General features: G+C 30.1%; 1 protein-coding gene across 1 annotated transcript in view; it reads right to left on the reverse strand.

Moving 5' to 3' along the window:
- Window positions 1–4,410: 4,410 nt before the first annotated feature.
- BicD (Microtubule-associated protein Bicaudal D) overlaps window positions 4,411–22,216 on the reverse strand; it is a 58,196-nt gene continuing 40,390 nt past the window's right edge. Inside the window, exons 8-12 of the mRNA XM_075359822.1 lie at window positions 17,940–18,107; window positions 12,080–12,293; window positions 10,382–10,600; window positions 9,695–9,952; window positions 4,411–6,242 (exon numbers count right to left, since the gene is read on the reverse strand). Coding sequence (XP_075215937.1) covers window positions 5,971–6,242; window positions 9,695–9,952; window positions 10,382–10,600; window positions 12,080–12,293; window positions 17,940–18,107 — 1,131 coding nt within the window. The 3' untranslated portion in view covers window positions 4,411–5,970. The remainder of the gene's footprint in view (window positions 6,243–9,694; window positions 9,953–10,381; window positions 10,601–12,079; window positions 12,294–17,939; window positions 18,108–22,216) is intronic.

Genomic DNA, 22,216 nt, shown 5'->3' on the forward strand with positions numbered 1-22,216 from the left:
AAATTCTAATAAATTATAAACACTAACTTACAGTACGGCCTATAAATTAGATATCGCTTACCTTGATAAAAATTAAAATAAGAAACTTCACAGAAGGAATTGCCTACTTAATAAGTTTAATTAAAAATAATTACTCTTGTTCTAACAAAGTGTTTTCTATCGATCTACATTATCACTGAGGGAGTGAGCCGTGGTCATTTTAGGCTGAGCATTGGCTGAAGTGCAAAGAGGCCATTTAATAAATGGAAAATTTGGTCTTATGGAAAACTATTTCAAATTTTACTATACTTTTACTCAAACATTTTACCTATACATAAATACAAGAATTTATAAACAAAGAATATTATAATAAAATCACAATCAAAGTCGTGTTACGTCTAGATTCAACATCACTTGGATTATATTTTACAGACCTACACACAAATGTGCTTTGCTTTACAATTTATAATGACAGATTTAGTTATCTAGTTGTTCAACACTATTAACATAAATGTTTAATAATCATGAATAAAAGATGTTACATGAAGAAAAAATTACTACTACAATTTATTTCTTATTTTGTATTAACTTAAAACATTTTCTTATTATTAAGGTCAATCAAAGGTCAGTAAAGTATGGAAAGATGACAATTTTATATATCAAAAATAAAGTTAAAAAAGAACCTATTGTTTACGCCATTGCGTAAAGTTGCGTTATTTCCAATGAATTCAAAGTTAGGATTGGGTCTTGATGTTGCTACAGGCTTGGTAAATTTATTACTCTGTTTCGCATGGGCTTGTCTTTTGTATACATTTATAATAGGCTTGCTTTGGTTTCTGTTTTCGTGTTCGACACTTCTGGCGCCGGCCAGACTGTCTGTTTCTGTCATCTATAGTGTCAGTGTATTCATATCTCGCTTTATTTATTGCTGCCCCCATACACTCCCTTTTTGTTTTGTTCTCATACTAATACATGCACACATCTCTTGTTTTTTACACACTCCTGTCCACTGCCTACGTTTGGTTTCCCCCTCTTTTCATTCACGCCATCTTTTCGGCAGAGTAGATCAGACATTCACCATGTGCAGTCGACTGTGACTTTTCTCTCCCAAACTTTGTGATAATACTTTCATCATATTCATACGTATAAACGTCGTGGGCATTCTCTCTTGCTCTTCTCGTCAGCTTTTTGTGAATTTCGCAGATTCCTATGTTTCGTCTAGCCTCGTTTCTTCGACAAGTTAATTTTCAAGTTCAGTATATCACGTCTCTGATGAAAGTGCTTCATTTACTACAAACCAGCCAATTCTATAGACGCCGAATCTTCTCCAGCTGCTTACTACAATTTCATAGATGCAGAATCTCTCCAAACTCATTGCTACATATTTGAGACACCACGTCCTGCTCAACCTCTAAACCACGTTTGACCCCTGTATTCCTGATATACCACTGCAGACTACGCCCAGGATTACTGTATGTATTCATTTACCTTCATTTACGAGTTCGTCTCTTGCTAATATTTGTGTGCTATAGGCAAGTTCAATTTTCATTATTTGTTACATTAAACAGTTATTTTATCAGTAAAATTTGTAAAACATTCAGTTAATCGTACATTATGCATTTCAATTTCAAGTTTGGTTTAAAAAATTTATTCACTTAAGTGCAGTCACGACAGGTGGCTTATATAAGGTTATGTCATTGTTCATGAGCAACATATTTTACGTGCTTAATTATTACAATTTGTTGTTATTGTAATTAACTTGTTAATTGCTGAGAGTAATTCTTATCTACTCATGAACTGTATTCATTTTACTTCTCTTAAATTAACCTAAAGAAAATTACTCCTGATGTGAATTTATGCTTTTGGACTTTGCAATTTCATGTTTTCAAGAAAACTTATTTTCTAAAATGAACTCTATTTATGTTCACTTATTTCAATTTGATTATAGTAATTTACTCTTTTTTTTATATACTGGAAGATTATCGTGGCTTCTTTTTCTACAATAAACTAGAATTGCTATTTTTTAATTATTTAATGATAAGTTTGGTGTTCATAAATCAGGAAAGGCAACAATTGTTATTCACTCTGTTTATTGATGTTATGTTTTTATATGTATCTAATTGTAAATAAGGTGTTTTATGTTCTCTTATTTTCAGGCTTTGTTAATTACTGATTTTCAAAATGTGTATTTGAAAAATGTATATCATGTATTTTCTCATTTAATATCATTATTCATATGTTGATTCAGCTGATATTTCTTTTATAATTTCTTATATAGAATTAAGTTATGTTTATTTCATAATTTCTTTTAATTTTTTAAGGTTATGATTTATTATAAGTTCATTTGTTTTCTTTCTAATTAAAGTCCAATTTTTTTGGCAAATACGAGCTGTGTGTTCTTTTATTTTTGTTAACTTTACCTAACAGTTATTCACTCTAAAAAATGAGGTAAAACTTTCTTAAGTTAACTACAAGTAAAACATTACCAATTTTTGTGACTATAAATTGAAGAGAAATTAACTTTTTTAAACATTTTTTTTACAGTTCTGTAATTTAATTTTAATTCAGTTGGATAATAGAACTTTGCATGATGGGGAAAAATTGTTCATTTCATATACCTGTAATTGGAGAGCAAAGTAAAATAAGCAAAACATTTTTCTTTTAATCTGCATTAAAGCTGAAAATCTTAGGTTATATTACACCAGTTCCATTTAAAAATAAATGAGATAATAGTGTATCAATTTGGGATTGAAGATATAGTTCCTCTTAAATAAAAGTAAAAATCTTTTAATGCTCACTTATAAACTTAATTTAATGCATAATTGTATTGAATTCAGGGTTTATCTGAAACTTTATATTCAGCCAGCGATGAAAAGTTACTAGGCAAACTTAAGACTCAAAAATTATATGATGTGCATCTTGACTAACACATTTACGATTACACTAATTATGTTTCACTAAGAGTTTACAGACGATAAAAGAAACAAAAAATTTTATACCATGAACAATTAAATCATTAAACTAAATCTGTCATTATAATCAAATAACATAAAAACAACAATAAAATAAAATTTAATTTGTAGCCATTGTCACCCTGTAACTTAAAAAATAAATAAACAATAACAACTACTACTTTTATAAATAAGTAGTTATAATGAATAAAATACATTAACATGGATCAGTTCAACAACTACTAGAATTAAATAATATTACACAATATAAATATATATATATATATATTTTTTTTTTTTTTTTTGAAAATTCAAATAATTCAATAACATACTGACCACTGTGCTAATAAAATATAATATTAAATGAAATTTAAACCACCAAACATAATAAAAAGATAAGTTAAACTTACCATATTAATTCCATGAATCGATTTTCATGGGTTCCCGCATCTTCAATTACAACATTAAAATACACTGTTTTTATAATTTGTTTTTGTCAAAATTATTACTGTTTTATTTAACTGTACTGGACAGCAGAATCTGCACATTCGTTCTTTATAAATTTCAAAATTTATAAAAAGTAAAGATTTTGACAAATTCAAAATTCATAAATTATAAACACAAATTATTTTAATGTAATTATTATAGAATTAAATACAAATTGAATATTCGGGATCCTGTGAAAACTGATTCTTGGAATTAAGGTTGCAAGTTTTAACGTATCTATTTACTGTGTTTTGATGATTTATATTTCATGTATTGTATATATATATATATATATATATATATATATATATATATATATATATATATATATATATATATACATATTGTGATCAAATTATTCAATAAAAAACACAATTATATCTATAAATAAATAATTTTGTTCTAAATCTTGATAAAATATGTATTTTATCAAGATAAGAGATAATTTATTATTTCCCTGTATTTTCAATATTTTTTCAACCCAAATTCACAAAATTCAATAAGATATATTACAAAGTAATATCAACCAATTAACACCTTTTTTTTCATTAAGCTAGAAATCAAGTCAAATAGTGCATTGATAATATAAAATATAACCTCAAAATTAATTTAAAAAATACTAACATTATAATTATAAAAAAAAGGAAATCACACAGAAAATTATTTAAAAAAATAATAATATAACAAGCAACAGTTTAAAACAGACTTTAAAAGTGATCTTTAAAAAAATATATATATCATATTTTCTTAAAGATTCCTAAACAATTCAAGCATTGCAATAAATCACATATTTGTTAACAGAAATTTTTTATAATAAATCTATTTCATTATATGCACTAATATTTTAACTATCATTGATAAATTTATGAACCTATTAAAGACAAAGTTAATCAATATTACAATAATGTACTCATATTTTAAATAACAAAAACTTAGCAATATTAAATAAAAATTAAGCATTGAAGTGTACACATACAATATATAATTACTCCGAAGAAATGATAAGCATTTCAAAACATAATACAACACACAAAATTTTACAAGTAATATAACAATTGTGAGGAGAACTCTGCATTATAAAATTTTAAATAAAATAAAATAATTTAATTGTACCCTTAATATACATTATTATTAATATATGTTTCAATCATATAATTCTGCAGGAATCCACAATTCACAATTACACTTTGTTGAAAGGGATGTGAAAGTGTTCACACTTTCATAAGGGATCATACTGTTAATGAAGATTGCTTTCAAAATAAGTTATTTATTATAATTATTATTATTTGTAATGACTTAATATGAACATGGTTTTTCATTCACACAAAACACAAGTATAAACAAGAAAAATACTAAAAAGGATTTAGTTTTTTTATTCATAATAAATTAATGCCAAATAAAAAAAAAATAATTTCCTCTGAAAACATACTTTGAAAAAGTAAAGTAATGTAATTTACTGAACAAAATATACTACTAATCAACCACTACAAAACTTCTTTCTCAAAAGGTAAGTAACAACACCAGCCAAAACAAATCACAATAATACCTAAAAACAATATTGGATTAAAAATTATATTATTTATTTTCTAAATTTAGTTTTACGTTATGAAATGACAAAATCATGTTATAATCAAACAGCTAGACAAAGCCATTTCTACAAAATAAGTATTTATTCTATGAATTCTACAGCAACTATTGAAAATTATAACGTTCATGTCAATATTTCTCTAATAATCAACTATTTTAATATTAATAAAATAATCCTCATAAATAGTAAACAAAAAATTCCCACTAACCACATTATACGCTAATTGATAATAGTCAGGATATGAGTACATGATGGAGGTATGTTAATTAACTTTATTTTAACAACTTTTGATCACCAAATCAATCATTACACAATGTACATACTTCAAGAGGAAAAGGAACCCGCCATTTATCCCATACTTCATGGTTTTAGTACATACGATCAGGAAAAATAATTCTCCCTAAACTGAACAACTGATAGTAGCAACATTAAAGATCAAATCAACCTTTGATATCATATTGTGTTCAAAATAGATAAACAATCTATACAAAACTTTTTCATAAATGAAAACAATTAAAAAATAGAATCATTAAAATTTTAGGGGTAATAGTTTGGTTACTAAGAGAGTAAATGATTATTCAAAATACTTTTCTTGACAATCCAAAAATAAATTTTATTTAACTTAAAATGTAGAGATTTTTCCAGTAGTGGTAACTATTAAATGATTTTATTCAATGTAAATTTTAAATCCCTTAAAGAAATTAAGCATAAAAACACTTTAATATTGTGTAAATATAAATATATAATAAATACCATTGCTATTACAAAATATAAAACACTGTTAGAATACCACATTCATACATGTATACAAAACTTCAATTATTAATAAATTCTTTACATGTTATTAATAAATTGATAAAATAGCAATAAATATTATTCTAAAACGTAATATTTGACTTGATCACTAGTCTGAACACAGTCTAGTATTAACAAAATTAATATTAAAAGTACTTTGTTTTCACCTTTTTAAAAATAATCACGTCTTGATGGCTGACTAAAACGTGGTTTGGCAGGACCTCGGGTTGGATTATTAGGAGCAGTGCGTCTCGCATTTCTCATTTCTCGATCAACTTCGATTTCTTCTAGTCTCTGAGTTAAACCTAATTTCTGCTGCACAGCCAACCTTAACAGCTGATTAAGAGTTTTCTTTTCATCTTCAGCATCAGCTAATTGCATTTGTAATTCATCCACCTGTGTTACATATTCTTCACATCTAGCAGCAAACATAGCTCGAAGGCCTATAAATAAAACCAAAACTTTACAATCCATATGCATAGTAATAATCACCACTATTACATTTGAAGAATACAAAAAAACTTTCAAAAAGAATAGAACATTAGAACTTTTTGTTTTTAAGTTTATATGTTTAATTAATTAAATGTAACCCTAATTATACAATCATATTATAAATAGATCAAAGTAACTTTATATACAACCTTTAAAGTACCCTAATATTTCTGATTAAACTTAATAAGGAAGACTGATCATTTACTAAAAAACCAAAATTATAATAACTGATCAATCATGGAAGCGTACGAGTTATTTCTTCTTATCTAATTGGTTTGCTATACTTAAATATATTTCTTATATATTTCTCATATTTTTCTTAACTACTATTTTTACATTAAGAACATATTATCTAGTTGGTTAAAAAAATGCAATCTTTGAATTAACATAAATTTGTGGAACATAAACTTTATAGGAACGTTCAAATTAAACTATTTGTGTATCTGTCTACAATGAAATAATAATACCAAAACAATGAACTAAATATTGAAATAAGACATTATCTAATTGTGCAAATAATTGTAAATTTATTTGATGAATCCAGCACCTCTATGATGTGATGAATTAGGCACTCAATACATTGAGAGGTAATATTCGCACACAATAATGATGAAAGAAGATCTAAAAAAACAAACCCTCTTAATTATACTCTGGGTAATTCTATTAAATTCATTAATCATTAAATTGATCAATTTCTGTTTTAATGCAAGCCTATGGCACCCTTATAGAACTTCCTCCTTTTTCCCTACACTCTTGGATTTTTTTAAGTTACATAGTTGTCACACAATTTTTCATTTTCTTTCTTTTTTACCAACCAATTCCCTCCATTGCTCACAGTAATGCTGTTTGAAAAGAACTTGCTTTATGTAGCACATATTCCATATGTATTTTTACTGACTATGAAACTTAGCTACTTTCTCAGCAATTAGTTTCGCTAGACAAAACTTTTCTACAAAGGTTCTACAAAAAGGTTTACTATTTTAGGCTCATATTTGAAAAATTATTCATTTCCTTAGTAATTCATAAAAAAATTAAAAAATAAATAAATAAACAGTATCAGTTTCTTGCATCAAGACAACTTAGAAATTTTTAAATCTAATTCTACTTTTATAAAATAATATTTAATAAATTTCTAAGCACCTGAAAATAAACTTTTAGTTCTGGAATAAAATTCAGTCCCCAGGATATTACAGACAGTTTTTTAAAACACACTTTTCAGTACACAACTAAAAGCATACTTCCAGCTATTTTTAAAGTAGATCATATTATATCAGAGCATTATAATCATTTGTTTTGCTGATTTACAAAAATATTCTTCTCATCATAATACACGAGGCAGATGAAAAGTAATCAATACACAATAATAACTCACAAACACACAGATAACCAAGTAAAATAAAATACATAAAAATACATTTTACTGGCTTGGCTGCAAGAGCTTACATGTACTTTTCAATGTATGCACCCCTTATAGTCAAACACTTCTAACATGATCCAGTTTTTTATCCTGTAATGAAGGACTCAAGTGTCTTTCCATGACACATGAAATTCCATTCAATCACTGCGTCCTTCACTTTATTAACTGTGATGAAAGGAATCCTCTTCATGACCTTCTTCAAATTCAGGAAGCGATGAAAACCACAGGACATCAGATCAGCTAAATATGAAGAGTGAGAAATAAATTTGAATTTCAACTTTACAAGAACCTCAGTGCCACATACATGGCACATTTTGTGTTGCATTATCTTGTAGAAACATATCAACACAGAATATTTTTAAACATGATACACATCCTCTTAAATGTCGATATACAGAATTCATAGTTGTCTGCGCTTTCAGTAATCACATAAACTTGTTTGACATCCCAGAATAATGTCAAGAGAAGTATTTTTGAGAGGGTTACATTATGAATCTCTTTTGGATTGTGGCAAATAAGTTTCTTCTAGCTCATAATAATGCACTCAACTTTTGACTCCTATTGTAATAATGAAAAAGCATCTCCTTCATTATGATAATATTTCACAAGTTATTTGCAACTTTTTATTGTCATTAATGAACAACATTTACATGGCAACCACTGTGAACAGATTCTACATGCCAGGCAATATGTCATACTTGTTATTTTAATATGCCTAATTGGATGGGGATAGTTGTTGCATGATGCATCATTGTTTCTGCCACAATCAAATCAATTCTTCCTTCTTTTGACGCTTCTCATCAGTCACAGAAACAAGCAGACTGCTGCAAATTTATCCTGAGCGTTTGCTTTACCAGCTCCCAATGCACATGTAGTAACATGCCCATCTATTCTCAGCAGGTAAAATTTCACTAGGGTTCACTTTTTCAGCTGTTAGAAATTTAGTTACTGCCTCTTGTTTAAAAATGTTAATGTAGTAGGCACATTCAACTCTACTGCAACTGGAATTCAACAAGACTTAGCATGTTTGTACCGAGGGATGTATCTACAACACAGAAGTATGCATTTACTCTGTGTTTTGTTCTCCCATATGTGTAACTGTACACTAATCATCAGCTAATCTCATAGGTTTATAAATTATTAATTCAAAATAAAATTCTGAATTTAGGATCCTTTTCAATGCCCTTACAACAAAGCAGAATCAAAATTTGCAAAGATGTACATTATACCAAGCAGATAAATTATAATAATTGATTGTTACATAAGGAATGTTTTATTTTACTGATAATATTAATAAATCAAAATATGCTATAGATTAAACACAAAAATAAACAATGCATTCAACAGAATATAATTTATAGGTCAAAAAGAAGAAATGATTTTTGCAGAAAAATGTTTAAATTTTCTTTTATTCACATGGAATAGTATTAAATTGCACTTGGATAGAGTCACTTAGAATTTTTAGAGATCTTTTTACAAGTTGTTTCTTAATAACTGCTTCCTTTAGTAATTTCTCAGATAAAACTACAATTATTAAAAGACTGATACAATTATTAAATTTGTATTTAATAGTACTTAGTACCTATGTAAGAAACAATAATTTTAGTACCTGGATCTACGAGCACATTAAGTGGGCTATTAAAACATTGTTTACAAAGAAGTTTTATTTTTAGGGAAATTTTTCTAATTCAAAGTGGTATTATTTCTTTTAAAACAATTTGCTTTGCAAGCAGTTCAATTTATTGTAAATTCCAAAACAGGAACTCAACATAAGTAGTTTAATAGTAAATATTTTTTCCTACAATTTATTTTTCAAAGCTAATCTACACATTTTTGCATTCATTTTTTTCATAAATTTTACTATGTAAATTAATACACTATTAACCAAGCAAATTGATCTTCACAAATACTGTCACCACAAAATTAGTTGAAACATTTTTTACTCAACTATTTCAATCATAATAATAACAAAATTACATTACTTACTGGAGAATGTTGCAGCTTCTTCTTTTAACATACGTAGTTCATTACGCAATTTCATCATAGTTTCACTAACAACTGCTTTTTCATTATCATATTTCGACTTAAGATTATTTAAAGCTACTTCAGCAGTGTTCTTATTTGATTTCAGAACAGTACGAAGTGTGGCAATTTGTTCTCGTTTTGTGGATAAGAGAGATTTAAGTTTAATTACTTGTTCTTGTAATTCTGCAACTTCTTCACTTCCGAGACTAGTTAATGACACTATTAAAAACAAAAAAAAATAAGTGTAGAACATTCTAAAATTAAAAAAAAAACTAGTAAATAATAAGTAAATTCTTTTAAATAAGTAATAAAACAAGAAAAGCTAACAAACTATTTTAAGCTAATACCTAAAATTTGGTACTTCCACACTAACAACAGCTTCCGACTGTCTTTCTTACAAGTTTTCAGCTGACAATAATTTATTGGATTGAAACAGGACATTTTTTTAAAATTTGTTTTTATTATTGCGTTTATTTTATTATACTGTATATAGTGTACCAAACATATGTTAGTGGATTTGTAAACTTTGATTATTGTACTTTTATCATTTATACTATTTTACATTACACATCAACTATGTAATTTTACACTCAATTGAATAATAATATCAAAAACACAGTAAAAATAATTTAAAATTCTTTAACTTACTCTCAGATGCACTTGAAATTTTATTGTTAGCTCGGTCTATTGTATGGTTTACAGCAGTGCGAAGGTGTTTTATTTGGTCTAAAACAGTTTCAACATGTTTAGCCATAGCTGCTGCATCTTGCAAACTTTCTAATTCTTTAGCAGATATATCTGATTTTAATCTAGCTCTTAATATCTCCATTCTTGCCATACTTTCTTTACCAGATGCATTTTCTTCTCCTGTAAAAAATAATCACAAAAAATTATTAGAAAATAAATAAATAAAATATATATATTTAAATATTTTATAGAATTCTGTACTAGTTGGTAATCTGTACCAACTAGTACAGAATACTGAGATAAAGCTAATCTTACCTTAATTTTTCATGAAAGTACTTTTGCGGGATTTCATATCCTCACTCATGATTGAAATAATAAAACCAGTATTGCATAAAAAAATATAAAAATAACAACACTAAAATAATGAAAGTGTTGTATTAATTTAAACAAGTGCTGCTATCTATTGCAGTTTTTATAAGACTATCTCCCTCAAACAATGTCTGACTGATGTTTTATTATCAAATTAAAATTTTGTTTGTATTTATATATATAATATTTTTAAATATATTTAATCATGTCATCTTTATTAATTTCTAATATTTCTAAATTTGTGTTAATATCAGAAATAGAATGTTTATTGTTTAATACATGGTCTGCCATATTAGATAAACCTAATTTATTATTTTTGTAATTTCTATAATGTTCAAGAAATCTAGTTTTAAATATAAATTAAGAGTATAAAGGAATAATATAATCTTAAAATGATTAATTTCAGTAAAAATAAAATACATATATATTAACTGCCTTAACTGCAAGGCTGCATAATAAAAACACCACCAATATTAGTGAAAACTATTTTATTTGCCAAAAATAGTAATTATCCCATTCCATGTTTACTACGTAAAGTAAGGAGTTAAGTGGTTTTCCACCACCTTATCCATGGAATGGAATACAAGTTGCAGATCAAGGTATTACTTGTCCTTCAGTATGCTAAGCTAGGATTGCTTAGATGAGTAAATTGTGATATTCAACTGTAGGAAAGACAACTATTATCTCACTAAAAGAGAATGGTGGCATAATGAACATTACTAGTCTCAGAACTCTTATTCAAACTACTTACTCTTCAGGTAAATAATATTACATCCATAAGAGATAATACTGTGAGCAGATTATAAAGAAATAAATTAATATAACCCTTCAAAAAACAATGCTATAAGATGCTACATTTTCTTAAAAATAAAAAATAAAAAAAATTGGGCTTTCAGCCTGTTAAAAGGCAGTTAGCCAAAATTGATAAAAACTAATATATTTTACAAAAATTCTACCTTGAAAATGCTATTTTATTATCTAATTTTATTTACATAATGTCTGCAAGTCAAATTACCATAGGGTAACTTCAATAAATTATCTGCTAAGCACTCAGCTGGTTTCAACAGCAGAATTTTTAAAAATTAATAAATAGTTGGCATTTTAAAAAAGTGAAATGAAAAGAATTTACAGCTTTGATCTCAAAATGAATTGACAAGAGAAGTCTATGCAGTGTTCTGTTTAAATAACAAAAATAAATAATATTATCTCAAAATAAAGTTTACACTGGAAATCAATACAACATACAGAAATTAATAATTACTATAAAAGAAAAAGATAAATAAATTTTACCTGGTTTACTATGTTTTTCATGATCCAAAAGTACTCTACTAGGAGTTTCACCATTTACAGTACAAACATGATGATATAATTGAGCTAATTCATCTGATACTGTGTTAAGATCATTTTGAGCAGCATCTAGAGAACTACTTGCTTCACCAGTCAACTCACCCAGCAAACGTACATCTGCTTGTAGTTCTAGTACTCTCTGTTCATTATCTAACAACTGAATAAAAATAAGTATGTTATTTCATCAGACTCATAAATAAAGCTTAATTAATTTAAATCTAAAACCACTGAAAATATATATAACAAAATCTTACTTTCATAGACAACAACGAATAACCTGCCAAGTACACGCCCATAACTCTTTATCAGATTTCTTTCAGCAGCAAATATCTGTATATCTGCTTCATAATAAAGAGTGAGTAACAGTAAATAAAAATGAAAACAAAAAAAATTCTTGAACGTTATAAAACTAGATACTTAAAATTAAAAGCCTTAAGCAGAAATGTAAGTTTTAGCTGAGGTTGCAGCAATCTTAAATGATAAAGGCAGTAAACCAGGAAAGAAACGAATTACATATATTTTAATGATCAAGTTTATAAGAATGAAAAGGCCAAACCTGGAGGCATTCGTAATTATGGAGAAGGCTACTACCTGCAATTATAAATCATAATGTATGCATGTTAACTTGTACCAATGTTCACTTAAATCTCAAGAAATTTTAGATTAATATGAATAATTATTTTATCATTGCATTTAATAACGTTGAGAATAGTTACAGGATGTTGGTTACATCTTTTAAATAAATTCTATGTCTCTACAAATCTTATTCCACATTTGTATTTAATTTTTAAGCAATTTTCCAAGTTAATTAATCTCTAAGCATTAGAGGTGGTTATTTATTATTCTAATTTTTTTTAAGTTTACAATATTTTTCAAAAAATATGTTTTGACAGCCATTTAACATATTTATTTTTTATCAAATATGACAAAAGATCATCCACTTTATTATGATACAAGAATTTTAGTATGTTATTTTACTTTTGGAGTAAAAATTAGGGCAAAATTTTCACTATTAGTTGTGACTTCAAAATCAAAGTGCTTTAATTAAAGCATTTAAGGGCACTTGCTTGTGTGAATGTTTTACTTTTCAAAATGGTACTCAGATATATGAGGTGCTACCCAAAAGTTTGGGGAATTTTATCATAAAAATAAAATAGCTTACCATAACTTATAATTTCCACCGTCTCCTTCAAAGTAGTCCCCTTGGGCATTGATACAGTGGTCCCAGCGTTTTTCCCATGATTCCATGGGAATCACTTGCATCCCTGGAAGTCTGCAGTGTTCGAAGTATGTTCTGCGTTTCTTCCTGAATCTCCTCAATTTGTGTTAAAACGACGGCCTTTCAATTGAAATTTTATTTTCGAAAAAAGAAAAAAGTCGCACAGGGCAAGGTCAGGCAAATAGGGTGGGTTGGGAATCACTACCGTTTTTTTTTTTAAGCCAAGAAATTTCCAACGGTTAGCGATGTGTGCGCAGGCAGGTTATCATGGTGCAGAACCCAGCTGTTGTTACCCCACAGATCTGAACGTTTGCGCCTAATGCTTTCACATAACTGCTTCAAAACTTCACAATAGAATATCCCATTGACAGTTTGACCAAGAGGAACAAATTCCTTATGGATAATGCCTTTGATGTAGAAAAAACAATCATCATGGACATCACGTTGCTGCAAACTTGGTGTGCTTTTTTTGGCCGCGGTGAACTTGGCGACTTCCACTGCAACAATTGCTGCTTAGTTTCAGGGTCATACCCGTACACCCATGTCTAATCACCAGTTATGATGTTGGAGATTAAGTTAGGGTCATCTCTTGCTGAATTTTTCAATTCACTACAGACAGCAAAATCACTACAGACAGCAGAAACAAAATCTGATTTTGTTTCGGTATGAATTTTGCAGCAATGCGTCTATGTTCAAATTGTCCAACAAGATGCGTTGCACGGAACCATATGACATTTGCACGATTGGACAAACATCATGGATTTTTTGTCTACGATCTGCAACAATAGCCTCTCGCACTTTTGTGATGTTTTCTGATGTTGTGCTTGTTAATGGTCTTCCTGAATGCTCATCATCATAGACTGTTGTTCAACCATCTCTGAATCGTTTTTAACACAAAAAAGTTTTACTTTTACTCATAACATTGTTACCAAGTGCTTCCACAAGCATGCGATGGATTTCTGCACCAGTTTTTTTAAGCATGAAGCAAAATTTGATTCAGGTTCTTTGCTGTTTAAAATCTGCCATTAAGAACTTCGCCGAAGCAGTAAAACAGAACGTTACACAACCTCACGAAAGTCAACAATGCAGCCTCTCACCGTCACAGCTGTTGGAACACTGATTCACAAAGAGTACTGTTAGCCACATCGAGTGGCAGCAGGTCGTACCAGCAATGGTTCACGTGTGAAATTCAAATTCCCCGAACTTTTGGGTAGCACCTCATATGGCAAAAGAATGGGAGGGGGTAAATTTTAGTGAAATATTCCACAAAAATTATACCTAAATTATGTAAATCTTCTAAATCTGTAAACTGCTAAAAACAAATTATTTTCATGTTATTTTTTGATCTCATACAAAATTGAAACAAGTCTATTTCTAATTAAAAGTTAGCTATAATAATGATCAATTTGAATATTAACCACCCAAAATTTTAAAAATCTCAAATAATAATAGTTATTAATAAAACCTGTTTCTTACGAGAACAGCAAAATAAATAATCCATTAATTATTCCAGTTATTTTAACAGTATTACCAATTTAAAAACTAGCAATCTGGTATTTAAAACAAAAACATTTAAACAGAACTTTTTATCAGCAGATATTAGAGTCCTTAAAAATCACTGTATAAATGTGATAAAACAGTATAGCATTAAGTTATTAAAATCAGTAAAATTTCATATGTCTGAAGACCAAAGTGAGTGCACAATCTTGTTGAAACCAAATGTTTTGGAAGTTGGGAAAATATTTTGAATGTTTGAAATGGTATAGTCGAGAAGCAAAGCCTCATATTTCAATGCGTTTAAATTTCCATCAATAAATATAGGCTCTAACAATCATCTACCAACAATATCTGCTCATACATCTACTTTGACTGGATACTGTGTATGTGCCTCAGATACCAGTGTAGATTAATATCAGTCCAGTAACAACAATAATGGCAATTTACATTGCTGTTTAAAAAAAAGTAGGCTCATCACTAAAACCTATGTTATTTAATAAATTAGGATCTGCACATATTTTTCATCATAATTTTGTAGAACTCAAGTCTTCAATTGTAGTCATCTTCATTAGCCAGATGAAATTGAAGTATTTGAAATTTTCACTTTTTAATGTTTGAGTCATTAAACTTTGGCTAATGTTATGTTCTTGTGCTGTTGTTCAAGATGAGGAATGAGTATTCTCAATAAGGTCTTGCATAATGTCTAATGATTTGGTATTATTTGTTGCAGATTTAGGCCTCCCTGGTTTTCATAAATTTTTCTATTATATGAAAGTAGATTAGCCTCCTCTATGAATCATGAGACCTTGCCGTTGGTGAGGGGGCTTGAGTGCTCAGGGATACAGAGTAGCTGGACCGAAGGTGCAACCATATCGGAGAGGTATCTGTTGAGAGCCAGACTAAGAAATGATTTCTGAAAGAGGGCAGCAGCTCTTTCAGTAGTTGTTAGGGGTGTGAGTCAGAATGATTTAAACGGCCATATCAACATCACTCAGTCCTCTGAGTACTGCGCAGCTATAGAAAACTACAGCTGCTTTTTTTCCAAGAAAATGTGGCTCTCTGCATTTTCATATAGCAATGATGGCCTCCATCATTGCTAGGAAGGCCTTCCTTGGTAAAATATTCCGGACGTAAACTAGTCTCCCGTTCGGCCTCCGGGTGGGGACTACTAAGGAAGGGGTCACCAGAAAATTAAAAAATAACATTCTACGAGTCGGAGCATGGAATGTTAGAAGTTTAAAAAAGGTTGGTAGGCTAGAAAATTTAAAAAGGGAAATGGATAGGATAAATGTGGATGTAGTAGGAATTAGTGAGGTTCGGTGGGAAGAGGAAGGCGACTTTTGGTCAGGTGATTTTAGAATAATTAACTCAGCTTCAAATAATGGGCAGGCAGGAGTAGGTTTCATAATGAACAAGAAGATAGAGAAGAGAGTAGAGTATTTCAAAACGCATAGCGATAGAATCATTGTAATAAGGATAAAATCAAAACCTAAACCGACAACAATTGTTAACTATATGCCTACAAGCGCCCATGATGATGATGAGGTAGAGTGTGTATACGAAGAGATTGATGAAGCAATTAAACACGTAAATGGAGATAAAAATTTAATAATAGTTGGAGATTGGAATGCAAGCATTGGAAAAGGCAAGGAAGGAAATATAGTGGGTGAATATTGGCTGGGCAAAAGGAATGAAAGAGGGGACAGACTTATAGAGTTTTGCACGAAGTATAATTTAGTAATTGCCAACACCCAATTTAAAAATCATAATAGAAGAATATACACTTGGAAAAAGCCAGGCGATACTGCAAGATATCAGATAGATTATATCATGGTTGAGCAAAGATTTAGAAATCAACTCGTTGACTGCAAAACTTACCCTGGAGCAGACATTGATAGCGACCATAATTTGGTGATAATGAAATGTAGATTGGGGTTTAAAAACCTGAAGAAAAGGTGTCAGATGAATCGGTGGAATTTAGAGAAGCTTGAGGAAGAGGAGGTAAAGAAGATTTTTGAGGAGGACATCGCAAGAGGTCTGAGTAAAAAAGATAAGGTAGAAGAAAATGTAGAAGAAGAATGGGAGAATGTTAAAAAGGAAATTCTTAAATCAGCAGAAGCCAACTTAGGCGGAATAAAGAGAACTGGTAGAAAACATTGGGACACACTTATAGGTCACATACTAAGGCATCCTGGAATAGTCGCTTTAATATTGGAAGGACAGGTAGAAGGAAAAAATTGTGTAGGCAGGCCACGTTTGGAATATGTAAAACAAATTGTTAGGGATGTAGGATGTAGAGGGTATACTGAAATGAAACGACTAGCACTAGATAGGGAATCTTGGAGAGCTGCATCAAACCAGTCAAATGACTGAAGACAATAAAAAAAAAAGATTTGCAAAAAAAGTCATAAATATAATTTTTGGTTATAACAACTATAGAGACAATTATATTGAGAGAATATAGAGGGTAACAATGCAATGCTACAGTTACAGACAGGAACAACAATTACTGACAGGCATGGACAAATGTGCCTGTTCAAGGATCAACATCATACATGAAAACAACAAAATGTGTAAATTTAGCTTTAAGAAAAATTTTAATTAAGAAATGAATGTATTTGATATTTATAACATGAACATTGACATTTGATATTACTGAATCAAAAACAAGAAGAAGGATAATTGGGTTAAATAGTAACCACATGATACTATCCACTCAATGCATTAATGAAACTATTACCATACGAATCATTTTTAAAACTGAAAAGCTTTTAGTATATGAAAGAACTTTACTGTAGTGAAAAGGAGTGATGGAATATAAACTTATGTTAAAGCAAATTCAAATGAATACGTACATTTGGTATGCAACTTCTGACTGTTGATTACTATTGTTGCTTGTATGCAATATAGTTTGGTTACATTTTTTAATCTTTCATTATAGAACTATGAAGAAATATTTTTACAACAGGGTTGGTTATTCTTAGTATGATTATTAATTATAACTTTTTTAGTAAAACCTGATCAATTCATTAATTTTAACTAAAATATATTTACAATAAGAAAATCAAGAGAAATTAAAATTCTTACTTCATTCTTTAAATTGGTAATTTCAGTACGTAAATGTATAACAGCATCTGAACAATTAAGATTTTCAAGTTCATCCAGTTCTGTTCTTATTGATTCAATTTCTCTTGATGCCAAACTAAACCACTGTTTGTAATGACTAACTGCAGCACCTAGTTTCTCAGTATTATCCTGTAAAAAAAAACATACACTTTCATGAGGAGGTATATAGTTTTTTTAATATGCAGTTTGAAATAAAAAAATTTAAAGATAAACCAAAAATACAATCAATGCCGTAACACAAAGTTGGAGTACTCTAATGGTAAATAAAATAATTTTTTTGTAATATATGAGTATAAACTACTTAAATTTTATATAACAACCAGCTCACTTTGGTTAATTTAATATTGACTTGTGCTTATTTATGTGTATCATCATTCTCATAATAATGACATCACTGATCATAAAATGTATTTTCTTTATAAACTGCATACGCAATCCTTATTAATGCGGATATGAATGCTACGTCATTACTGCGGCTTATCAGCTTCAGCGATGATGGCGTTGAGAAAGAGCTTTTAAGCCCAATATGGTCACAGGTATTCAATGAACCTGTTGAGTTGCCCAACAACATGGTTAATGAAGATAGGCATAAATTGTTTAATAGAACGATCATCGATGTTACTGTTGGTGAGTTTATTCCTGCCAATGTCTGTAACTGGAAGGTGGTGCATGTTTGCTCGAGCAATCATCGATTGATTATTTATGAGATTGTTGGTGATTTGAATGAGCGCTATCAATGTAACATTCCAGTTCAGCTGGGTCAAGCCACCGGGTTGGTCTAGTGGTGAACGCGTCTTCCCGAATCGTTTGATTTGGAAGTCGAGAGTTCCAGCGTTCAAGTCCTAGTAAAGTCAGTTATTTTTACACGGACTTGAATACTAGATCGTGGATACCGGTGTTCTTTGGTGGTTGGGTTTCAATTAACCACACATCTCAGAAATGGTCGAACTGAGATTGTACAAGACTACACTTCATTTACACTCATACATATCATCCTCATTCATCCTCTGAAGTATTATCTAAACGGTAGTTACCGGAGGCTAAACAGGAAAAAGAAAAAGTTCAGCTGGGTCGCTTCTTGCACAGGCAAACGGACTGGAGGAAATTTATTGACTTTCTTTTGACCAGATTTCAAATTTTGAATTGTGGTCTGGAGTTTTTGGACTCAGAGGACCCGGCAGAGAGTTTCTCGGAGGCTTTCATGATGCTGCTAGCTGTGCGATTCTCCGCAGTTCAGGTCGAGAGGCTTGCTCCATGGTGTTCAAGGAATTATCAACCTTGAAACAAGCTGACCTCCTTAAGCGACAGACATTGTATAAGGAGAACATCTCAATGTTAGGGTGATCCTGAGTAGTCCTTGCTGCTGTGCGAGCAGTCCTTGTTGCTGAATATCGGGACTGCAGATCTCACTACCTTCAAAAAGATCGTACAGCAATGAGGGATTCCTGGTGTTCCTTTGTGCATGAGCAGGAACTGTATATAGGGTTGTAGTCTGGGCTCATTGAATGAGATACAAATGTTATAGGAATAACATTTGTACCAAATTTGCAAAATTGATTTTGTTGAGAACCCAGTGTCTCCTATTGTTACCTATGAATGGTGCCTATAGGACTGTCTCTCAAGAGGCGGTTGTTATTTCTTGTAATAACAAGACCAGGAAAAAGATATTGATATCCTTGTGACTGAGCACCAATTATATCATGATGCCAAGAATGTAAGCCAACTTAACTCAGGGCGCATAAAAGAAATAGACAACCAAGGTTTCCATTTATGGCAGGGTAGGTAGACTGAATCGTCCAGTGGCTGTTATACACATGGTATTTTTCCTGATGTGAGAAATATGCACATAATTAGGTGGGTTTCCACAATCAGCATACTACACAGTTTATTTCTAGACATGGTACTTTTCAAGATAGGTTAGCCAGATTTGGTTTAATTCAGGCTTGTATCCAGAGTGTAGGGCCATTGCTGATGTGCACCATGTCTGCCCCATTCTTAGTCCTTCAGAGGATGGCTGAGGGGGTCTGATGCTGTTATAGATGTACAGATAGATTAGCAACCCGGGTGGCTAGTTGCCCCTTAAATGCTTACTTTGCCATGACAGGTGTTTTGGCATCAAGCACCGGTTAGCTGAGATATTCACTGTTAGGATGTGTGGAGAACTCTGGAATAGAGCTGCAATGTGGGAGTGTGTACATACTGACCTCACTCTTGAAAGCAAGCATTGACCTAACTCCTTAAAGCAGAGAGAGATAAGGTATGTTTTCATTAGAGGCTTATTAAATTTGTGAATCTGTTTCTTGACTTTTAAGCAAATCAAGAGGTCTTTGAGTAAATTGAATTGTAGCACAAAATTATCGTCACTGTGATCAACACTTGTTTTGTTGGTATAAGGATAGTATTTTTGGTGTTTAAAGACTCAATCAAGCAATGATCTGAGAGCATAGTCTAACCGGTTAGATATGGAAAAGTTTTTGAGTGAAATCTTCAGTGTTAGAAGAAGGCATGAGGATGGAAGGTGACAGTAAGTTGTGTAAATACACTGATGGAAATGTCTGCCAAGGCATTTGTATTGATGGCATCCTGACAAAGGCTAAACTGATGACTGTAATGTGTTATCAGGTTTAGAGGGTCTAAAAGATGACCTCCTTTACAGCCATCAGTGCTAGGAACATTGGAGATGGTGTGGTGCAACTGTAATTATCACAAGATAGGTGTCTTCCCCTATGAGGGTCAGGATGTACCTTAATATATCAGCTTGAGTTTTGATTGTACACTGTTAATTGTTTAGGGTATTACTATTTTGTATTTAGAATGAGTAAATGTGGTTCTTATAGAGCTCCTGCCACACAACAAAAGATTAAAGTTTTAAAATTTATCAAAAAACATTATTTACTTAGAGCGGTATCAATTGAATATGGCGTCAGTAAAATCAGCTTACTAAGATTAAAAAACTTTTTAAAATGAAGGTGTTAATAAATTCTGTTCATGAACAAGGACTATATATATATATATATATATATATATATATATATATAAATGGTTACACTAAAATAAAGCAAAAAAATTGGCCCCAAAACATCAAATGTTAGAAAAGGTCTTTGACATAATATACACAGAAATTAGCTGTTGATGGGTTACAAATAATGAAGTAGAGCTGAAAACTACTGCTGAATATTTTACTAACTGATATTCCATTTTGAAAAAAGTGCTTATAAGGATTGCCTTTGTTCTCTAGATCTTCCCATATTGCCATATCAACGTTGTCATGGGATCTCATTGAAATTTTCAAGATTTTAAATGGGCACTATTCCACTTCAATTCCACTCTTTATAAAAATGTTGACAGTCGTACTCTGAGTCACACATTTGAATTTACTAAAGAAAGATTTCATGCAACTATAAAGCAGCATGAAATAAACTATTAAAAAACATTTCTTCTCTATAAGAGTGGTGAATTTTTGGAAACTACTGTATGAAGACAATGTTGGTGTTCCCATCTATTGGTATTTTTATGTGTCGATTAGATAGGATATTGCAGAATATTATTGCTATTCCTGCCAATCAACTCTAATGTGACTCTAGTATGGATTTATTCACTTCTGAGTTCTCACTGGCATACTGATTTATTTTGTTTTCTTTCTTTGCTGATACTGTACAGTATTCTTTCCTTTATTTGTATGTTCGCTTATTTAAGACCCAGAAGTAGCTTTTGCATAATAATATAATAGCTGATTAATGATTACTTATATTTAACTCTATGATACATTTCAATAAATTATTTATTAAGACATTAATTAATTATAAAAATGTCAATTCAGGAGATGGTTTATTCCAGAGGGCCACAAGCTGAAAAAAATATTAAAAGCAATAACAGTCTTTGATAGTTGATAGTAAACAACATTCAGTAAAACTAAAAGAGTTGGCACCAAAAATATTCTAGTACATTTAGGAGAACAAGAATCTAATAACAAAAGTATACAAGAATGGTTGGATGCAGATGAAGATAACTTATGTAGACTCACTATTTCTGGTCAAGTACATGGAGATGATTCCAATAGTAAGACGAAAAAAAATCAAGGAAAATAATTTAACATTTTAACATCTTTAAAACTTAATTTAATCATTAAGACTTCATACATGCTTATCATTAGCATTTAAAAATATGAATAATGATTTTAATAAACATTTTCATGTCTAAATGAAATGAAGCAAGAATATTAGTAATACATTCAAAAA

This window comes from Lycorma delicatula, chromosome 3, assembly GCF_047948215.1.
Source record: "Lycorma delicatula isolate Av1 chromosome 3, ASM4794821v1, whole genome shotgun sequence".
Classification (NCBI taxonomy): domain Eukaryota; kingdom Metazoa; phylum Arthropoda; class Insecta; order Hemiptera; family Fulgoridae; genus Lycorma; species Lycorma delicatula.